The 21,682-nt window shown below is 43.6% G+C and overlaps 1 protein-coding gene across 1 annotated transcript in view; it reads left to right on the forward strand.

Annotated features, from left to right (window-relative positions):
* The first annotated feature begins 521 nt into the window (after nt 1-521).
* Nucleotides 522-21,682, forward strand: part of cftr (CF transmembrane conductance regulator) — an 81,007-nt gene continuing 59,846 nt past the window's right edge. Inside the window, exons 1-9 of the mRNA XM_046345846.1 lie at nt 522-937; nt 2,031-2,141; nt 3,835-3,946; nt 4,838-5,053; nt 5,310-5,399; nt 17,626-17,789; nt 18,360-18,485; nt 19,286-19,403; nt 19,692-19,820. Of these exons, the coding sequence (XP_046201802.1) occupies nt 885-937; nt 2,031-2,141; nt 3,835-3,946; nt 4,838-5,053; nt 5,310-5,399; nt 17,626-17,789; nt 18,360-18,485; nt 19,286-19,403; nt 19,692-19,820 (1,119 nt within the window). The 5' untranslated portion in view covers nt 522-884. The remainder of the gene's footprint in view (nt 938-2,030; nt 2,142-3,834; nt 3,947-4,837; nt 5,054-5,309; nt 5,400-17,625; nt 17,790-18,359; nt 18,486-19,285; nt 19,404-19,691; nt 19,821-21,682) is intronic.

Below are 21,682 nucleotides of genomic sequence, written 5' to 3' on the forward strand. Positions count from 1 at the left end.
AAACAAATATAATTGGGGGGATAAAATGTTTCCTGTTGCCGATGTGCAGTTAGAGGGTTAAAAATCAGATTTATTTAATTTTCCACATGGTCTATATTAAAGGGCACATAGTTTAATATAACAGACGTTTAAAATTAATTTCGTGGAATAACCTACAAAAAGATTTCACCTACTTTGTCTTGAATATTCTCCAGACTAACTCTATCATCTAATCTTTTTAGACTAACGCGTTCATTACTTGGAGCCTTAGGTGATATAACTGGATTTTCTGAAGGATCATATTCATTCTAGAAAATGTATGATATCACATATCCTCTTATTGATTCAAATAATAGGTCACATAATTGCAGAAGAGGTGATTTCTCTGAAACCTGCCTGCTAAAAGTTGTACGCCGTGTAGTAGTTTATGTCTCTGCAAATTGGGTTTCCACAACATGCAACCCGTGTCATTTTTGCAGAGGCCTGTCAGTATGGAAATGACGCGCTCGGGATCTTTGGCGAGACCATAAATGATTCTCTTGCTAACCACGGTGTTCTCATTGTTAGGATCAAGGAAAGGACAAGACAGCCCATTTGCTGCGGTCAGTGTTGTGCGCTCCGCAGTGTGTGAGAACAGTGAATGCTGATCTGAGAAGTCGGATAGTGCGATAGTGGGTTGGATAGTGGTCGCAACTCCGGGTTGGGAAGAGACAATTTCACAACAGTGACATCACCTCTGATCTGCGCATTTAGGCTACAATCCGCACAAGGTGGGACAGTCAGAAAATCACAAACGCTGGGTCATCCTCGAGAAAAAGGGGAGCAGAGGGACACAAATGTGAGCGACACAGCGAGGTGCAGTGATTTCACAGGTGCAGTGAAATCAAACTGGCGGTTCTCTTAGGATGCAGAAGTCACCGGTGGAAGATGCAAACTTCCTCTCCAAATATTTCTTCTGGTAAGGAATTATATGTTTTCTTCATCTATGTACCGGCTGATTCGTAAATAAACCATGGAATGATTTTCTAGACGTGGTGCTAGATTTGGAGAGCGCACTGTTGTTGAAAGGGGACCAGGTCAGGTCAAGGCAGGTCCCAGGGATCTTACTTATTATTTTATAGATGTTTCAATGGTCACTTTTAGGGCAACTATGCACCATAGACCGTTTCTGTGTCCTGTTTTGCTCTGAGAGGAAATTCCAGCAGCCCTTTTGCGCTCCAGTGCGTCACGTGTCGATTGTCCTCCAACTTTCATAATGATTATCTTTGTATGAAATGTGTAATTGATACTAAACATCTTTCGTCATTTTTCAGGCGCGTAAAAGACTTCAACATTGTCATCTTGTAGCCTACAATAGGCCTACTCACCACACGCTTCCTGCCATTAGAAAATCCCTTGTCATCCCAAAACTCAGGATTGCCTATAAATATATTTTAACAAATAGTTAAATGATAGCTTAATATCTATCTATATAGCTATCTAAGATGTAGTAGGTCTAATTATCCAGCTACATACACTCTGCTATTTGCTTGCTGTTTGATTTTGTCACCCTATAGATACGACTGGGCGTTTGCTTAATTAATTTATACATTTATTGATTTGGCCGATCTGTGGTCAACTTCGGAGGACATTGATCTATGTAGGTACCCCAGAAGAAGGCTATATTCTATACACGCTGTATAGCCAACTCACTTGTTGTGAGTTTTCCACTGTGCAAAAACTGGTTGAATCAACGTTGTTTACATGTCATTTTAAAATCATGTTAAATCAACGTAGAAAACTGATTGGATTTGCAAAAAGTCCTAAACATTAGGGAATTTGGTCTTTTTTTCATCCAACTGTTAACCTAAATCCAATGACAATGGTGACATTTAAAACAAATGTAATGTTGAATTAAAATGAATTGATAACTACATCAAATGTCAATCAAAACATGACTTTGAAATGATGTCTGTGCTCAGTGGGATAATGTGTTCGCTTGTGTGAGTGGAGAAATGTGATAGGAGTTTGTTACCAACCTAACCTCCTATACCCATTTGGTTGTTTTGCAGGTGGACATCTCCACTGTTGAGGAAGGGCTTCAGAAAGAAGTTGGAGTTGACAGATGTTTATAAAGCACCATATTTTGATCTCGCAGACAATCTTTCTGAACGACTAGAAAGGTTTGTATCAGCCAAAGTGCCTCACTTTATGAAAATGTAAGGCACATTGGACTCATATTAAATCGATATAACCATTTTATAACTATTATTCTTAATCTAAATCAGAATCACAGACGTGTGCGGCATTGGAAGTTACTAAATACAAAATTAGAAACAAATTGGATTACACACATGTAGGCACATACAGTAGCCTACTTAGAGAACCTATTTTTACTTGTGTCTTATTCATTTGATTCCAGCCATATGAATGATATAGAACACAAAATATTTTGATAGAGGATTAGCCTAATGCTATATCAATATATCAAATTGAGTGCTCCTGTTGGCATTGTTGTTGGTCCTTTCTTTGTTGTTGTCTTGTTGAGTTGTGAGAGTTGATCATTTATGTTTCTTACTGCACTTTAAGTGTATTTACTGTAATAACCCCCCATTCATTCCACCGCCCATCCAATGATTGAAATGATTAGCTAAGGAACTGGAAATTCTAGACAGACAACCCCAACCTTAAATATGGGATGCTTTTTGGTTGGAGGTGGACAGACAAACATAAACCTTAGCGTGTCCCAAACAAACACACTGGAGACGGGCTCTTTCTCTAACGTCCTCCTCTCTCTCAATCTCACTTTCTCTCCAATCTCTCTGTCCCTTTCTCTCTCTGTCTCCCCCCTTTCCCCTCACTGTATGTGCCCTCTCCTCTCCGCTCTGTCCCTGTTATTTAAGAGCAAGTAAATGTCACACCTTTGAGAGGATTGTAGAAAGAACAAAGAAAAAAGGGAAGGATCTTAGGCCACCCGTGTTTTCGCCCCCCGAAACAATGCAAACACAACCGTTATCCTGCTGCGGGGGCCCCTATGAGGCGGGGGCAGGGGCAGCGTCACGGTAAAGGGTGCCAGCAGTCCTCTAAATGGGTGTAAAAGTCGACCTTTAAAAGGGCCAGATGCCCGGAGAGTGATAAATGACCGGGTCATTTTTTAAATCTGCCAAATACTGTTGGTAGCTGCATGGGAATTTGAACTTTACATTGAATTAACAGGTTGGTATGGTCCCTCAATCTATGATGCGCGCACGTGTTCTCTTACACCCTCTTTCTCTGTCTCTCTGTCTCTCTGTCTCTCTTTCTCTCTCTCTCTCTCTCTCTCTCTCTCTCTCTCTCTCTCTCTCTCTCTCTCTCTCTCTCTCTCTCTCTCTCTCTCTCTCTCTCTCTCTCTCTCTCTCTCTCTCTCTCTCTCTCTCTCAATCTCTCTCTCTCTGTCTCTCTCTCTCTCTCTCTTACCCTCTTTCTCTGTCTCTCTTTCTCGCTCAATCTCTCTCTCTCTCTCTCTCTCTCTCTCTCTCTCTCTCTCTCTCTCTCTCTCTCTCTCTCTCTCTCTCTCTCTCTCTCTCTCTCTCTCTCTCTCTCTCTCTCTCTCTCTCTCTCTCTCTCTCACACACACATTTTCACATTTTTTCATCCTCTCTGCTTTTCTTCCTCCCTCCTTGCTCTATTTTTCTCATAAATGTTGTCATCTTTTTCTCTTTCCTCTTGTTCTCCCTCATTTGTTAAGGTCTCGCACTCCGTTTAATAAGTTGACCAAATCACCCAGGTTATACACCAGTGTCCTGAACAATGTGCCCCTACTTTACTTTTACTGTTAGCTAATGTGTGTGTTTTTTTAACAGTTTCTAACTCCTCTGGTCTGTGTTCTTGGTGTAGAGAATGGGACCGAGAAGTGGCTTCGGCCAAGAAGAAGCCTCGGCTCTTGCGGGCGCTCTCCCGTTGTTTCCTCTGGCCTTTTGTGTTCTACGGAATCCTGCTGTATTTTGGGGTGAGTCCATCTCTCCGCGTGAAGCACAGTTGGCCAACGGTTACCTGGAGAGGCTGCAGTTTAAAAGTCTAATTGATCAGGTGTGTTGGAACTGGGCTGGAGCAAAAGCCTGCACACATCGTGGGCATCGGAGTTGGCCACGTTTGTCAAAAAGGCCTCCATACTTTATTAGTACGATACCAGATGATGAATCACTTTTGTATTTCAAATGTAGGTCACTGTTTGGTTCTTATTATAGTGTTATTTCACCCAGCACCTAAATATACTGTGATACGCACATGACAATATCACACATATGAGAACATGTCATGTATTGTGACAGCAGATGTGTTATACCATTGCTGGGGTTGTGTGTGTGATCAATTCCATTTAAATTCAGGAGGGAAATGGACATTTCCAATTAAATATTTTTTTTTTTAAGTGCCCATTTATTGTCAATGAGGAGTTGACAAGGAGTTCAAATTCACTTCCTAAATTGATGGAGAGAGTTGGAACTGGAATGGAACTGACCTCAACCCAACCCAGGCTGGCTGTTAGCCTGTTCTGTCCTGTACGTGTGTGTTACTTACTAGTGAATTAGTGGCATGACCAGAGTATGGAGAAGATGCATGTGTCACTGCAGTGTGAGTATCCCAGTGTCCCCGGCTCGGAGAGGAAGCTGATGTCAGTAGCAGGTCTTGCGTAACCTAGTGGTGTGGGGTGTTCCCCGTGGAACCTTCTTGGAATGCCCATCAGTTCAGTTCAGAGTTGATTGGAAATAAGACTAGAGGTATCAAGGTACATAGTTAAGACAATGATATCAAGCTGCCACTAAATTGTATTTTGTAGGATATATTCTGAACTCTATACATCAATGTCTCTGGATGTTTTTTTCCCTCTCTTTTCTTACAGGAGGCGTCGAAGACAGTGCAGCCCCAGCTCCTGGGTCGTATAATCGGCTCGTTTGACCCTATCCATGCCCCTGAGCGGGAGCAGGGTTACTACCTAGCCCTGGGTCTCTGTCTTCTCTTCACTGCTCGCTTCCTGCTCCTGCAGCCAGCCATCTTTGGACTGCACCACCTGGGCATGCAGATTCGCATCGCTCTCTTCAGCCTCATCTATAAGAAGGTGTGGGGGGAGGTGGTGTGTGTGTGTTTGTGTGGGCAGGGTGTGGGTGTGGGTGTGTGTGTATGGGCACATCTTTGGCATGCCACCACCTTGGCAGGCATGAAGATCTACATTGCCCTCTTCAGTGTAGCCAGACTCTTGTGTGAGGGTCGGGCTGTGTGGCTGCAACATCCTCTTAGTGTCACACTGCAGCCTCTCCTGCTACAGCTTTTTAACCCTTTGTGTCTGTCCTAACCCCTGACCTTTGACACCTCAGACTCTGAAGCTGTCCAGCCGGGTCCTGGACAAGATCAGCACAGGTCAGCTGGTTAGTCTGATGTCAGCCCACCTCAACAAGCTGGATGAGGTAAGAACCACCCAACACATCTGCTGTACTAACCCTAAGCTCAACCTCAATAATCTTGATGAGAAGTAAGGACCCAAGTAATCTACTTATTAACTGTCAGTTTACCAGTTTAGTCGACTGAGAATGCATTCTCCTCTATAACAATGATATCAAGAAGAGCATTGTCTTATGTCAGAAAGCGTGATTTTCTTCACCGTTGCATAAGAGTGACGAAACATGTCAGAAGACAATGGGGGAAGAGTTTCAGTGGTGAAAATGGGGGATTTGAATGAGCCAGTTAGTTAGGGGATGGTGGCCATGGTGGTGTGAGGGGACCAGGCTGAAGGGGCCAGGTTGAAGGGGCCAGGCTGAAGGGGCCAGGTTGAAGGGGCCAGGCTGAAGGGGCCAGGTTGACGGGGCCAGGTTGGGCCAGTATACCGTAGTCAAGGGCAGGAGTGACATTTTGCAATCTCAACTACTTTGAATCAGTCTTGCATCGTCATCCAAACACCAAGCTATGCTTTCTACGAATTGAGACACCACAACACTAGCTGTGCTCCCTTGAATGTCTCCCAGTTGAACTATGTGGTAACAAAAAAACTGCAGCATGGGCCGAATCCCAGCTCGAGATACACACGCAGCCAGGCAACTCCAACCTCCCTGTAAAATCATACATCATGCAGATGTCAATGTGAGAAGGACGTAAAAAATGTGAGTCACACGCCGAGCACATTTCTCCACTCCTGTTAGGCTTGGGCATGAGTCTTATGTCAGTGCTCAGTGGCAGAAAACAAGTGAAGCCAGACGTTTGTAAAGCCAACATGGGATGAGAGGGGGTGTGTAATTTAACCGTAGCTAGGCTAGTGAAGGCTGAACGTTAGGAGTCCTAGAGCAAGGGTGTTGAATGTCTATACACTCTGCTACCTGCTCCTAGGCAATTATCACCTGGATTGGATGTGGCCTCAAACTCTCACTTATTCTCAAGCTCTCTCTTCTCCTCTCTTGTGGCTTAGCCCAAAGCTATCTCTACGAACTAGCATGAGTTTACATTGCCAAGCCCTCCAATCTAGGCTTTTTGGATAAAGGGGAAGACGGTTAACACTTCGGGCACTCTGAAACAAATCTCACATGTGAGCAGGCCAGCTAGATTGTATTGTTTTATTCAACTTAATATTCATCATCTCCAGCACCACCCCAACATCAACATATGTGATCCACCGTCTCTTTTCAGTCTTATGTCCTACAATTTGAAATGGTGTTTTTTTACATTGGATAAAGGTACAGACTCAGATCTTCAAAGTGGCGTATCATACACTGTAGTTAGAGCAAACATGGGGAAGTAATGCTGCCTTCAAAGTTGAGCCATTTATAATCCAATTTAGAAGAAAAAGGCATTCGAACATTTAGATTTTCACACTTGCTCTACATCAATCCTTTGGAATCATACTGAATATTTAGAAAAGGAATCATTTCACCAAATTGCCAACATCGATTCTCTGAACATTATTTCACCAGGTTCCCAGAGTAGCCAAACCAAAAATTGTTGTATAATAAAGATAACCTTCACATTGATCAGCTACAGTGCTGTTCTTTGTTTATGCCCATTTAGCATCATTTACACCCTCTAAAGCCTTAGACCCACCCGTCTCTTAAATAATTCATTTTGAAACACATGTGAATGTGGCCACGTGCTCAAGCAGTGAGGTAGTGATAAAAAAATTGTAGTAGCCTACAATTAGGAAAAATGTCAAACACATAAAGGCTTAGGTAAAAAAATATTTAGACCTAGGCCTATATGGTTCAAATGGTGCCGGAAGAAATGGCAGCAGTTTTACAGGCGCCCAACCAATTGTGCTATTATGTGTTTTTTCCCCGCGTTATTCTTAACTTATTTTGAACATAATGTTTCTGCAACCATATCTTAGGGTAAAAAAGAGGTTCTGGATATCAGGACAGCGATCACTCACCTGGGATTAGACAAAGAGCTTCTGGATATCAGGACAGCGATCACTCACCTCTTAGACAAAGAGCTTCTGGATATCAGGACAGCGTTCACCTGGATTAGACAAAGAGCTTCTGGATATCAGGACAGCGATCACTCACCTCGGATTAGACAAAGAGCTTCTGGATATCAGGACAGCGATCACTCACCTCGGATTAGACAAAGAGCTTCTGGATATCAGGACAGCGATCACTAGATATCAGGACAGTGATCACTCACCTCAGATTGGACTTCTTCTCCAAACAACCGACAGGGCCGACATCCCCGTTATTTGCAAGAGGAAGCGACGCAGCTATAGAGGACAAAGAGCCGGATGTCTCGTGAGGACCCGCAGAAGGCAAGTGGGAAAGCTGCCGTTACCATCAATACTACTCGCCAACGTGCAATCACTGGACAATAAATTAGACGAGGTACGATCACGAATATTACCTATCAATGGGACATCAAAAACTGTAATATCCTATGTTTCACAGAATCGTGGCTGAATGATGACATGGATATTCAGCTAGCAGGATATACACTGCACCGGCAGGATAGAACAGCTTACTCTGGTAAGACGAGGGGGGGGGTCTGTGCATATTTGTAAACACAGCTGGTGCACAAAATCTAAGGAAGACTCTAGATTTGGCTTGCCTGAAGTAGAGTATATTGTGATAAATTGCAGGCCACACTACTTGCCTAGAGAGTTTTCAGCTATACTTTTCGTGGTTGTTTATTTACCACCACAGACAGATGCTGGCACTAAGACCGCACTCAGACAGCTGTATAAGGAAATAAGCAAACAGGAAACCACTCACCCAGAGGCGGCGCTCCTAGTGGCCGGAGACTTTAATGCAGGAAAACTTAAATCAGAACTACCAAATTTCTATCAACATGTTAAATGTGCAACCAGAGGGGGGAAAAATTCTAGATCACTTGTACTCCACACACAGAGACGTATACAAAGCTCTCCCTCGCCCTCAAATTTGGTAAATCCGACCACAATTCTACCCTCCTGATTCCTGCCTACAAGCTAAAATTAAAGCAGGAAGCACGGGTGACTCCGTCTATAAAAAAGTGGTCAGATGAAGCAGATGCTAAACTACAGGACTGCTTTGCTATCACAGACTGGAACATGTTCCGCGATTCTTCTGATGCCATTGAGGAATACACCACATCAGTCACTGGCTTTATCAATAAGTGCATTGAAGATGTCATCCCCACAGTGGCTGTACGTACATACCCCAACCAGAAGCCATGGATTGCAGGCAACATTCGCACTGAGCTAAAGGGTAGAGCTGCCGCTTTCAAGGTGCGGGACTCTAACCCGGAAGCTTACAAGAAATCCTGTGACGAACCATAAAACAGGCAAAGCGTCAATACAGGGCTAAAATGGATTCATACTACATACATACTCCAACGCTCGTCTTATGTGGCGGGGCTTGCAAATTTTTACAGACTACAAACGGAAGCACAGCCGCGAGCTGCTCAGTGACACGAGCCTACCAGACAAGCTAAATCACTTCTATGCTCGCTTTGAGACAAGCAACACTGTGGCATGCATGAGAGCATCAGCAGTTCTGAACGACTGTGTGATCATGCTGTGTGATCATGCAGGGCCAGACAGATTACCAGGACGTGTGCTCCGGGCATGTGCTGACCAACTGTCTTCACTGACATTTTCAACATTTCCCCGATTGAGTCTGTAATACCAACATGTTTCAAGCAGACCACCATAGTCTCTGTGCCCAAGGACACAAAGGCAACCTGCCTAAATGACTACAGACCCGTAGCACTCACGTCCTTAGCTATGAAGTGCTTTGAAAGGCTGGTAATCGCTCACATCAACACCATTATCCCAGAAACTCTAGACCCACTCCAATTTGCATACCACCCAAACAGATTATGCAATCTCTATTGCACTCCACACTGCTCTTTCCCACCTGGAAAAAAGGAACACTTATGTGAGAATGCTATTCATTGACTACAGCTCAGCGTTCAACATCATAGTACCCTCAAAGCTCATCATTAAGCTAAGAATCCTGGGACTAAACACCTCCCTCTGCAACTGGATCCTGGACTTCCTGACGGGCCGCCCCCAGGTGGTGAGGGTAAGTAGCAACACATCTGCCACACTGATCCTCAACACTGGAGCTCCCCAGGGGTGCGTGCTCAGTCCCCTCCTGTACTCCCTGTTCACCCATGACTACATGGCCAGGCACGACTCCAACACCATCATTAAGTTTGCAGATGACACAACAGTGGTAGGCCTGATCACTGACAACAATGATACAGCCTATAGGGAGGAGGTCAGCGACCTGGCCAGGTGGTGCCAGAATAACAACCTATCCCTCAACATAACCAAGACTAAGGAGATGATTGTGGACTACGGGAAAAGGAGGACTGAGCACGCACCCATTCTCATCGGCGGGGCTGTAGTGGAGCAGGTTGAGAGCTTCAAGTTCATTGTTGTCCACATCAAAACAAACTAGAATGGTCCAAACACACCAAGACAGTCGTGAAGAGGGCACAACAAAGCCTATTCCCCCTCAGGAAACTAAAAAGATTTGGTATGGGTCCTGAGATCCTCAAAAGGTTCTACAGCTGCAACATCGAGAGCATCCTGACCGGTTGCATCAACTCCTGGTTGATGGCGTTGCTTGGCCTCCAACCGCAAGGCACTACAGAGGGTAGTGCGTACGGCCCAGTACATCACTGTGGCTAACCTGCCTGCCATCCAGGACCTCTACACCAGGCGGTGTCAGAGGAAGGCCCTAAAAATTGTCAAAGACCCCAGCCATCTCAGTCATAGACTGTTTTCTCTACTACCACATGGCAAGCGGTACCGGAGTGCCGAGTCTAGGACAAAATGTCTTCCCAACAGTTTTTTACCCCAAGCCATAAGACTCCTGAACTGGTAATCAAATGGCTACCCGGACTATTTGCATTGTGTTCCCCCCCAACCCCTCTTTTACACTGCTGCTACTCTCTGTTTATCATATAAGCATAGTCACTTTAACTATACATTCATGTACATACTACCTCAATACCAGTGCTCCCGCACATTGGCTAACCGGGCTATCTGCATTGTGTCCCGCCACCCGCCACCCTCCACCCTCCACCCACCAACCCCTCTTTTACGCTACTGCTACTCTCTGTTCATCTGGCACTGCAGGATTTGAGTCCCTGGCGGCGTAGTGTGTTACTGATGGTAGGCTTTGTTACTTTGGTCCCAGCTCTCTGCAGGTCATTTACTAGGTCCCCCCGTGTGATTCTGGGATTTTTGCTCACCGTTCTTGTGATCATTTTGACCCCACGGGTTGAGATCTTGCGTGTAGCCCCAGATCGAGGGAGATTATCAGTGGTCTTGTATGTCTTCCATTTCCTAATAATTGCTCCCACAAAGGATTTCTTCAAACCAAGCTGCTTACCTATTGCAGATTCAGTCTTCCCAGCCTGGTGCAGGTCTACAATTTTGTTTCTGGTGTCCTTTGACAGCTCTTTGGTCTTGGCCATAGTGGAGTTTGGAGTGTGACTGTTTGAGATTGTGGACAGGTGTCTTTTATACTGATAACAAGTTCAATCAGGTGCCATTAATACAGGTAACGAGTGGAGGACAGAGGAGCCTCTTAAAGAAGAAGTTACAGGTCTGTGAGAGACAGAAATCTTGCTTGTTTGTAGGTGACCAAATACTTATTTTCCACCATAATTTGCAAATAAATTCATTAAAAATCCTACAATGTGATTTTCTGGGGGGAAAAAATTCTCATTTTGTCTGTCATAGTTGAAGTGTACCTATGATGAAAATTACAGGCCTCTCTCATCTTTTTAAGTGGGAGAACTTGCACAATTGGTGGCTGACTAAATACTTTTTTGCCCCACTGTACATACTACCTCAATCAGCCTGACTAACCTGCGTCTGTAGGTATCCTCTCTACTTTTATAGCCTCGCTACTGTATATACCCTCCCTACTGTTATTTTTCAGTCTTTTTACTGTTGTTTCATTTCTTTACTTACCTATTGTTCACCTAATACCTTTTTTGCACTATTGGTTAAAGCCTGTAAGTAAGCATTTCACTGTAAAGTCTACACCTGTTGTATTTGGCAAACATGACAAATAAACGTTGATTTGATTTGATCATCAGATCCTTTGAGTAACTTTGGTTCAGGTCATGTTACGATATGAAAAAAGGAATCTAGCCATAGAGCATATTTCTGTCCTGCCATTTGGTTCAGGTCATGTTACGATATGAAAAAAGGAATCTAGCCATAGAGCATATTTCTGTCCTGCCATTTGGAGCAGGACATGTAATGTCCATGGCCTTATCATTTCAAAAGTCGGGTTGTGTCCAGCCCGGGGGATGATTTCACATCTCTGGGAGGAAGGACGTCAACATTGCACAGCTGCTGAAACCTGGTTCCATCTGAGTGAAAGCTCCTTGGCTACAACAACACCAGGCTCCAGACAATTAAAGCTGGAAAGGAGGAAAACAGACAAAAATACATAAGACATTAAAACTTGCATACCAGCAATAACATTAATTGACCCCCAAGTCCAAGCAATAAGCTCAAAGTACAAAGACAAAGTACCCTCGATCATCTCCTTCACTCACGATGGCGTCTACAGACATGGCATTATTAGCCCAGAACATTTTTTGTGTTATTACATACAGACAGAAAAATGTACAAGCATTTCGCTACACCTGCAATAACATCTGCTAAATATATGTATGTGACCAATAAAAATAGATTTGATTGGATTTGTACAGTATGTGAAAATTGCGCATTTCTATGTTTTGTAGTAAAGAAGATAGGGGAAGATTTTAACCAATTATGAGTAGGCATTACCTACTAATGGCCAACTAATTGGTTGATGATATCATTGGAAACACTTGTTTATGACTAAACATAGAAACATGCCATTTTCACATATGTTGATGTTGGGGTGGTGCTGGAGATGATGAATATGAAGTTGGACATTTAGAAATGTCCCTTTAATCCTAACAATCAGTTTTGAGAAACTATGTTTATGAATTATGATTCAGTTATTATGCATTCAGAAAGTATTCAGACCACTTCACCTTTTCCACATTTATTTATGTTACAGCCTTATTCTAAAATTGATTAAATCTACACACAATACCCCATAATCACATAGCAAAAACAGGTTTTCAGACATTTTTTCAAATGTATAAAAAATAAACAACTGAAATATTACATTTACATAAGTATTCAGACCCTTTACTCAGTACCTTTGGCAGCGATTACAGTCTCAGGTCTTCTTAGGTGTGACGCTACGTGCTTCGCACACCTGTATTTGGGGAGTTTCTCACATTTTTCTCTCCAGATCCTCTCAAGCTCTGTCAGCTTGGATGGGGAGCATCACTGAACAGCTATTTTCAGGTCTCTCCAGAGATGTCTGATCGGGTTCAAGTCTGGGCTCTGGCTGGGCCACTCAAGGACATTCAGAGACTTGTCCCGAAGCCACTCCTGTGTTTTGTCTTGGCAGTGTGCTTAGGGTCATTGTTTAAGTAAGGAGGAAAGGCAATAAATAGACCATAGTGGCGAATTAATTACAATTGAGCAAATAACACTGGAGTTATAGATGTGCAGATGAAGATGTGCAAGTAGAAATACTGGTTTGCAAAAGAGCAGAATTATTATTATTTTTAAATATTGGGATGAGGTAGGTAGTAGGTTGGATGGGCTATTTACAGATGGGCTGTGTACAGCTGCAGCGATTGGTAAGCTGCTCCGACAGCCAATACTTGAAGTTAGTGAGGGAGATATAAATCTCCAACTTCAGTGATTTTTGCAGTTCGTTCCAGTCATTGGCAACAGAGAACTGGAAGGAAAGGCGGCCACATGAGGATTTGGCTTTGGGGATGACCAGTGAAATGTACTGTACCTGCTGGAGCGAGAGTGCTACGGGTGGGTGTTGCTATGGTGACCAGTGAGCTGAGATAAGGCGGGGCTTTACCTAGCAGAGACTTGTAGATGACCTGGAGGCAGTGGGTTTGGCGGAAAATGTGTAGCATACAGGTCGCAATGGTGGGTAGTATATGGGGCTTTGGTGACAAAACGGATGGCATTGTGATAGAGTGCATCCAATTTGCTGAGTAGAGTGTTGGAGGCTATTTTGCAAATGATATCGCCGAAGTCAAGGATTGGCAGGATAGTCAGTTTTACGAGGGTATGTTTAGCAGCATGAGTGAAGGAGGCTTTGTTGCGAAATAGGAAGCTGATTCTAGATTTAATTTTGTATTGGAGATGCTTAATATGAGTCTGGAAGGAGAGTTTACAGTCTAGCCAGACACCTAGGTATCTATAGTTGTCCACATATTCTAAGTCAGAACTGTCCAGAGTAGTGATGCTACGATGGCGGGCAGGTGCGGGCAATGATCGGTTGAAGAGCATGCATTTACTTTTACTAGCATTTAAGTGCAGTTGGAGGTCACGGAAGGAGTGTTGTATGGCATCGAAGCTCGTTTGGAGGTTTGGTAACACAGTGTCCAATGAAGGGCCAGATGTATACAGAATGGTGTTGTCTGCGTAGAGGTGGATCAAAGAATCACCCGCAGCAAGAGCGACATCATTGATATATACAGAGAAAAGAGTCGGCCTGAGAATTGAACCCTGTGGCACCACGATAGAGACTGCCAGAGGTCCGGACAACAGGACCTCCGATTTGACACACTGAACTCTATCTGAGAAGTAGTTAGTGAACCAAGCGAGGCAGTCATTAGTGAAACCAAGGCTGTTGAGTCTGCCAATAAGAATGCGGTGATTGACAGAGTCGAAAGCCTTGGCCAGGTCGATGAAGACGGCTGCACAGTACTGTTTTTTATTGATGGTGGTTATGTTATCGTTTAGGACCTTGAGCATGGATGAGGTACACCTGTGACCAGCTCATAAACTGGATTGCATATAGGTACGGTGGGATTCGAGATGGTCGGTGATCTGTTTGTTCACTTGGCTTTCGAAGACTTTAGAAAGGCAGTTGTCCTGTTGGATCTTGAACCTTCACCCCATTCTGAGGTCCTGAGCGCTCTGGAGCAGGTTTTCATCAAAGATCTCTCTGTACTTTGCTCGGTTCTTCTTTCCCTTGATCTTGCTTTGTTTCCCACTACCTGCTGCTGAAAAATATCCCCACAGCATGATGCTGTCAACACCATGCTTCATCGTAGGGATGGTGCCAGGTTTCCTCCAGACATGACGCTTGGCAGTCAGGCCAAAGAGTTCAATATTGGTTTCATCAGACCAGATAATCTTGTTTCTCATGGTCTGAAAGTCCTTTAGGTGCTTTTTGGCAAACTCCAAGTGGGCTGTCATGTGCCTTTTACTGAGGAGTGGCATCCGTCTGGCCATTCTACCATAAAGGCCTGATTGGTGGAGTGCTGCAGAGATGGTTGTTCTCCTGGAAGGTTCTCCCATCTCCACAGAGGAACTCTGGAGCTCCGTCAGAGTGACCATCGAGTCTTCGGTCACCTCCCTGACCAAGGCCTTTCTCCCCCGATTGCTCAGTTTGGCCAGGCGGCCAGCTCTAGGAATAGTCTTGGTGGTTCCAAACTTCTTCCATTTAATAATTACGGAGGCCACTGTGTTCTTGGGGACCTTCAATGCTGCAGAATTTTTTTGGTACCCTTCCCTACATCTGTGACTCCATACAATATTGTCTCGGAGCTCTACGGAGTTTTCCTTTGACCTCATGGCTTGGGTTTTGCTCTTACATGTACTGTCAAGGAGGCTTGCAAACCGAAGAACACCATCCCAACCGCGAATGGGGGTGGCAGCATCATGTTGTGGGGGTGCTTTGCTGTAGGAGAGACTGGTGCACTTCACAAAATAGATGGCATCACGAGGGAGGAAAATTATGTAGATATATTGAAGCAACATCTCAAGACATCAGTCAGGAAGTTAAATCTTGGTCTTAAAATGGGTCTTCCAAAATGACAATGACCCCAAGCATACTTCCAAAGTTGTGGCAAAATGGCTTAAGGACAACAAAGTCAAGGTATTGGAGTGGCCATCACAAAGCCCTGACCTCAATCCTACAGAACATTTGTGAGCAGAACTGAAAAAGCATGTGCGAGCAAGGAGGCCTACAAACCTGACTCTGTTACACCAGCTCTGTCAGGAGGAATGAGCCAAAATTCACCCAATTTATTGTGAGAAGCTTGTGGAAGGCTAACCGAAATGTTTGACCCAAGTTAAACAATTTAAAGGCAATGCTACTGAATACTAATTGAGTGTATGTAAACTTCTGACCCACTGGGAATGGGACGAAAGACATAAAAACTGAAATAAATCATTCTCTCTACTATTGTTCTAACATTTCGCATTCTTAAAATAAAGTGGTAATCATATCTCACCTAAAACAGGGAATTTTTACTAGGATTAAATGTCAGGAATTGTGGAAAAACTGAGTTTAAATGTATTTGGCTAAGGTGTATGTAAACTTCCGATTTCAACTGTACTTTCTTTGGTTTGCAAGCCTCCTCCTTTTTCCTCCAAACATAAAGATGGTCATTATGGCCAAACAGTTCTAATTTTGTTTCATCAGACCAGAGGAAATTTCTCCCAAAAGTACGATCTTTGTCCCCATGTGCAGTTGCAAACCGTGGTCTGGCTTTTTTATGGCAGTTTTGGAGCAGTGGCTTCTTCCTTGCTGAGTGGCCTTTCAGGTTATGTCGATATAGGACTCGTTTTACTGTGGATATAGATACTTTTGTGCCTGTTTCCTCCAGCATCTTCACAAGATCCTTTGCTGTTGTTCTGTTATTCTGGGACTTTTCACACCAAAGCACGTTCATCTCTAGGAGACAGAATGTGTCTCCTTCCTGAGCGGTATGACAGCTACGTGGTCCCATGGTGTTTATATTTGCGTACTATTGTTTGTACAGATGAATGTGGTACCTTCAGGTGTTTGAAAATTGCTCCCAAGGATGAACTAGACTGGTCTCTACTATTTTTTCCTGGGGTCTTGGCTGATTTCTTGTGATTTTACCATGATGTCCAACAAAGAGGCAGAGAGTTTGAAGATAGGCCTTGAAATACATCCACAGGTACACCTCCAATTGACTCAAATTATGTCAATTATTTATTTTATTATTTCATTATTTCATGAATATCACTAACAGCAACAGAATAAACAAAATAGTAATTACGGGGACGGCACCTCAGTACCTCCAGGCTCTGATCAGGCCCTACACCCAAACAAGGGCACTGCGTTCATCCACCTCTGGCCTGCTCGCCTCCCTACCACTGAGGAAGTACAGTTCCCGCTCAGCCCAGTCAAAACTGTTCGCTGCTCTGGCCCCCCAATGGTGGAACAAACTCCCTCACGACGCCAGGACAGCGGAGTCAATCACCACCTTCCGGAGACACCTGAAACCCCACCTCTTTAAGGAATACCTAGGATAGGTTAAGTATTCCCTCTCACCCCCCCCTTTAAGATTTAGATGCACTATTGTAAAGTGACTGTTCCACTGGATGTCATAAGGTGAATGCACCAATTTGTAAGTCGCTCTGGATAAGAGCGTCTGCTAAATGACTTAAATGTAAATGTAAATGTAATTACATACCTAGAGTAGAAAATAGGAGAATATTTTCTCTCATGATGTCAACTTTATTTCTCAACTTCTAATATTGAGCTAATTACACTCACTGGAGCTAATTCCACTCACTGGAGTTAATTAAACTCACTGGAGTTAATCACATTCACTGAGGTATCTCACATAGGCTTAGAAAAAGCACCTGCGAATAGTTGACCAGTGTGGCAAGTGCCGCTGGCTTCTGGTGAGCTTTCCTGAATTGGACATACATTTTTGCCAACACATGGCTAACCTTTGTTTGACCGGCGTAACAGCTTCTTTTAGTGAAAATGTGTTTGGAGTCACCTTTCTAGCTAATAGGCTATATAAGAGTTTACACTTCCTCTTCCAATTATAATGTGGGGAGGTCAAAATTCTGAAAAATTATTAACTACTATTTTAAAATGTTGATTACTTCTCTTTGCCATTATCATTCACCTGATTGTAAAACAACAACAACAAACACGTTTTTTTTTCTAATGTATTCCGGGGTCCCTGGTGTGCCGATTTGCCTGGGAGGGTTGAAGACCCACGGTGTAAAATATGTATTGTAGATTTGTCGTTACATATATATTTTTGTTGTGCTTGTGTTTGTGTAAGTGTGTTCTGTGTACATATAAATGTTACTGTGTGTATCTTCTCTTCATACATTCATGTGGATGTGTGTTGCAGAGTCTTGGCCTGGCCCACTTTGTGTGGATCACCCCTCTGCAGTGCATCCTGTGTGTGGGGTTGATCTGGGAGCTGATCGAGGTGAATGGTTTCTGTGCCCTGGCTGCCCTCACCCTGCTGGGCATCATACAGGCTTGCCTCTCTCAGAAGATGGGACCTCACAGGTGGGTACTGGCTGGTCAGAAGTTCACCCACACACACACACACACTCACACACACACACACACACACACACACACACACACACACACACGCACGCACGCGCACGCGCACACGCGCACGCGCACACGCACGCGCACACACACACACACACACACACACACACACACACACACACACACACACACACACACACACACACACACACACACACACACACACACTGTGCACTCTAGATGGGTCTGTACAGGACAGGTATCTCTGATCTCCACCACTGATCTCATCTTACCCACATAGAACAGAACATCATGGCCTGTGCCCCTGAGAAATGTCAACAAAGTAGGAATAACTGCCTATTAAGATGGGCACAACTTTCACTGTTCCACACAAAACTCTTTTGATCCAGAAATAAATCTTGTTAATTAACATCCAAACCTGTTAAGTCTTCATGTTTATGTTCTCAGCCATCTCTCTGAAGTTGAAAAGTCTCATTAATTGTATCAATATGGTGTGTGTGTCTTATTTTCTGTGTGTGTGTGTGTGTATGTGTGTGTTTGGGGGGGTCCTATGATCAGGCAGAAAAGAGCAGGATTAATCGGCAGGCGTCTGGCTCTGACCTCAGAGATCGTAGAGAACATCCACTCAGTGAAGGCCTACGGCTGGGAGGAGGTGATGGAGACCATCATCAAGAACATCAGACAGTAAGACACACACAAAACACTCCATGACCTAACTATAACCTAAAACTGTACATAAACAGAGACAAGTGATCTTACAAGCATTGGGTGGTTCCAGCCCTGAATGCTGATTGGCTGACAATCATGGTATATCAGACCGTATACCATGGGTATGACAAAACATTTATTTTTATTGCTCTAATGACTTTAGTAACCAGTTTATAATAGCAATAAGGCACCTCAGGGGTTTTGGTATATGGTATATACCTCGGCCAATGGCTGTATCCAGGCACTCTGCGATGTGTCGTGCCTAAGTAACAGCCCTTAGCCGTGGTATATTGGCCATATACCCCCCCCCCCCCGTGCCTTATTGCTTAAATGTCCAAGGCAACAATCCCAGAGCTATAGGGAAAGTGGTCATGCTTTGACTCTGTTGTAATACTCTGATGTGAAAAGTCATGTTAGCAACAGGAACTGAAAACTGTTAGTTTGGATAGATGATCTGTGACTCTAATTTTTTTTCAATTCCTTTAAAAATTATTCAAAGCTCAAAGGAAGCCTTAATTGCACTCTATGATCATGACACATGACTTTCACAAACAAAGCCAATCAGAGCAACAATCCTGCATTGTGAAGTCCAGTCAATCAATGGAGAGCTCTATCCTTGATGCGTTATGTTTTTTGGTTATACAGTCCTTGAGTATATTGCCAATGTTCAATGTTTAATCCCTGTCTGATTTGGGAGAATGTGGGGCTAAATCCATAGTTAGATTTCCCTGTGGCTGTTTGTCCCACCCCCACCTCTCCTCTCCCTCCCCTCCCAGGGATGAGATGACGCTGACGAGGAAGATTGGTTCTCTGCGGTACTTCTACAGTGCCTCCTACTTCTTCTCTGCCATCCTGGTCATTGTGTCAGCTATCGTGCCCCACGCCCTCAGCAAGGTACTTTCCCCACTGGTCTATATATATTTATTTAAAATATAATTGACTTGTGATGTTTTTTATGTTGTGAGTATTTGTTTTGTGTTTGTATTGTTGACAAAGTATGACAAATTATTTTCCCCTTGGGGATTAATAAAATACCTTTTCTTATCTGTTTCACTACAAAACACACACTTTTCACATACGTAGACACCGGTATTGTGGAGGATATAATGAATATGAGGTAAAACATCTGTGAAATACTTCTCTTGGGGACGAATAATAATACAATCTGAATGGTCTATCCAGGGCATCATCCTGAGAAGTATCTTCACCACAGCCTCTTACCTCATGGTGCTCCGTATGACCCTCACCAGACAGCTGCCCGGCTCCATACAGATGTGGTACGACACCCTGGCGCTGGTCACAAAGATAGAGGTGAGGCGGTTATGTATACTTGGGGCATGGGAGGAAAAGACCGATGGGGGGGGGGGGGACAGGGGGAGGTGAGAGGGATGGATGGGGTTTCAACGTTCCATTCAGATGCGGTACAGTACGCTGGAACATTGGGTCACTGTCGAAGTGGGAATTTAACTTTGGTAGAGTCCAGTAGAGGGCTGTAATAGTTGGGAGTTGGGTTGGAGAAGCACATGTTGTAGGCATGTTGTAGTCTGTATATAATGTATATAATGTAAATTTGCATGTGGAATGTACAGACTTGAGGAGGTGGAGGGGAAATGAGTGCTTGTTAACATAGGTTGATGATAACTCTGTTTTTGTCATTTTCAACTCTTGTTTTGTCAGTGTCCCCAAAGGTTATGTCAGTGTCCCTGAAGGTTATGTCACTGTCCCTGAAGGCTATGGCACTGTCCCTGAATGTTATGGCACTGTCCCTGAAGGCTATGTCACTTTTCTCTGAAGGTTATGGCACTGTTCCTGAATGCTATGTCATTGTCCCTGAAGGTTATGGCACTGTCCCTGAAGGCTACGTTATTGTCCCTGAAGGTTATGGTACTGTCCCTGAAGGCTATGTTATTGTCCCTGAAGGTTATGGCACTGTCCCTGAAGGCTATATCATTGTCCCTGAAGGTTATGGCACTGTCCCTGGAGGCTATGTTATTGTCCCTGAAGGTTATGTTAGTGTCCCTGAAGGTTATGTCTGTTTAGGTGATTTTTTGTCAGTATCTGAAGAATCTGTATCTGTATCTGTATCTGAAGAATCATATGATTTGGCACAAACACACACACACATACATGCACATGTACACAACTGCATGTTCAGACACACGGATCAGTGTTTCCCCTTTTTTCATTTAGCAGCGGCTATTTCATATTAGATTTTTTTCATAATTTTCGGGATGGTAAAGTGTTTACAGTGTAAACTTAAACAACTAAAACCAGATATAAAGTATTTAGAGATAATGGAGCTGTAGTGGCTTCCTTTCGTCTTTACCATAGCCACTGCCCAAGCCTGAAGCGGGGTTGTTTGGTACGCATACAGTCCACACTCAAGGTTTCCAAACGGCCAAACATTCAATGACATCCAGGAATACGGTGCAACAAAAATGTTTATTCTTCTTATATCTAACAAATAAATGATTCTCCAATCAACTTAAAGCATAGATTACTTTATATGGAAAATACATATTATGACCTGTCTGTATGTCAGTATGTCTGTATGTCTGTATGGTCAAAAAACTATACCGCTCCCGCATCTAGCAAGGACTCCCTCTCCCGAAGGCCCAACTTCCTGCCTTTATCCTAACACACTTACCACAATACAATGAATAGGCAAGAGGGGGGGCCAAAAACTAAGTTACACTAACAACAAAGGAATATATCTCAATCAGGTAAATATAAATCATAAAGGTACGTACCTAATATTTCATCATTTACATTCATATTTAATATATTTACAAAAAATATACATGGAGCTCCATATGTTCGGTCTTTTATACAAATATGTCCAAATCGGCTCTAACAGGAGCTATATATTTTTGAATAAGATTTTTGAATAACAATCACCAAAATAATAATAACACACACAAACAGGCAACCACACACACGCACGGAGGCATTCAATCACACGCACAAAGAGGAAGTAGAAGCTACCTGTTTGAGGTAATGGAGTCATCTTTCCAGTCCAACATCTGGAATCCAAAACACACACAGCCCCCTACCCACACCAACTGCACCCCAAGACACATACATGCCCTTCATACTGCCTTGCCATAAGGACCATCAACAAATAGAGAGAGAGACAGACACGTCGTCCTCGGCCAAAAAGGACATATTAGGGT

Source organism: Oncorhynchus gorbuscha, linkage group LG01, assembly GCF_021184085.1.
Source record: "Oncorhynchus gorbuscha isolate QuinsamMale2020 ecotype Even-year linkage group LG01, OgorEven_v1.0, whole genome shotgun sequence".
Lineage (NCBI taxonomy): Eukaryota > Metazoa > Chordata > Actinopteri > Salmoniformes > Salmonidae > Oncorhynchus > Oncorhynchus gorbuscha.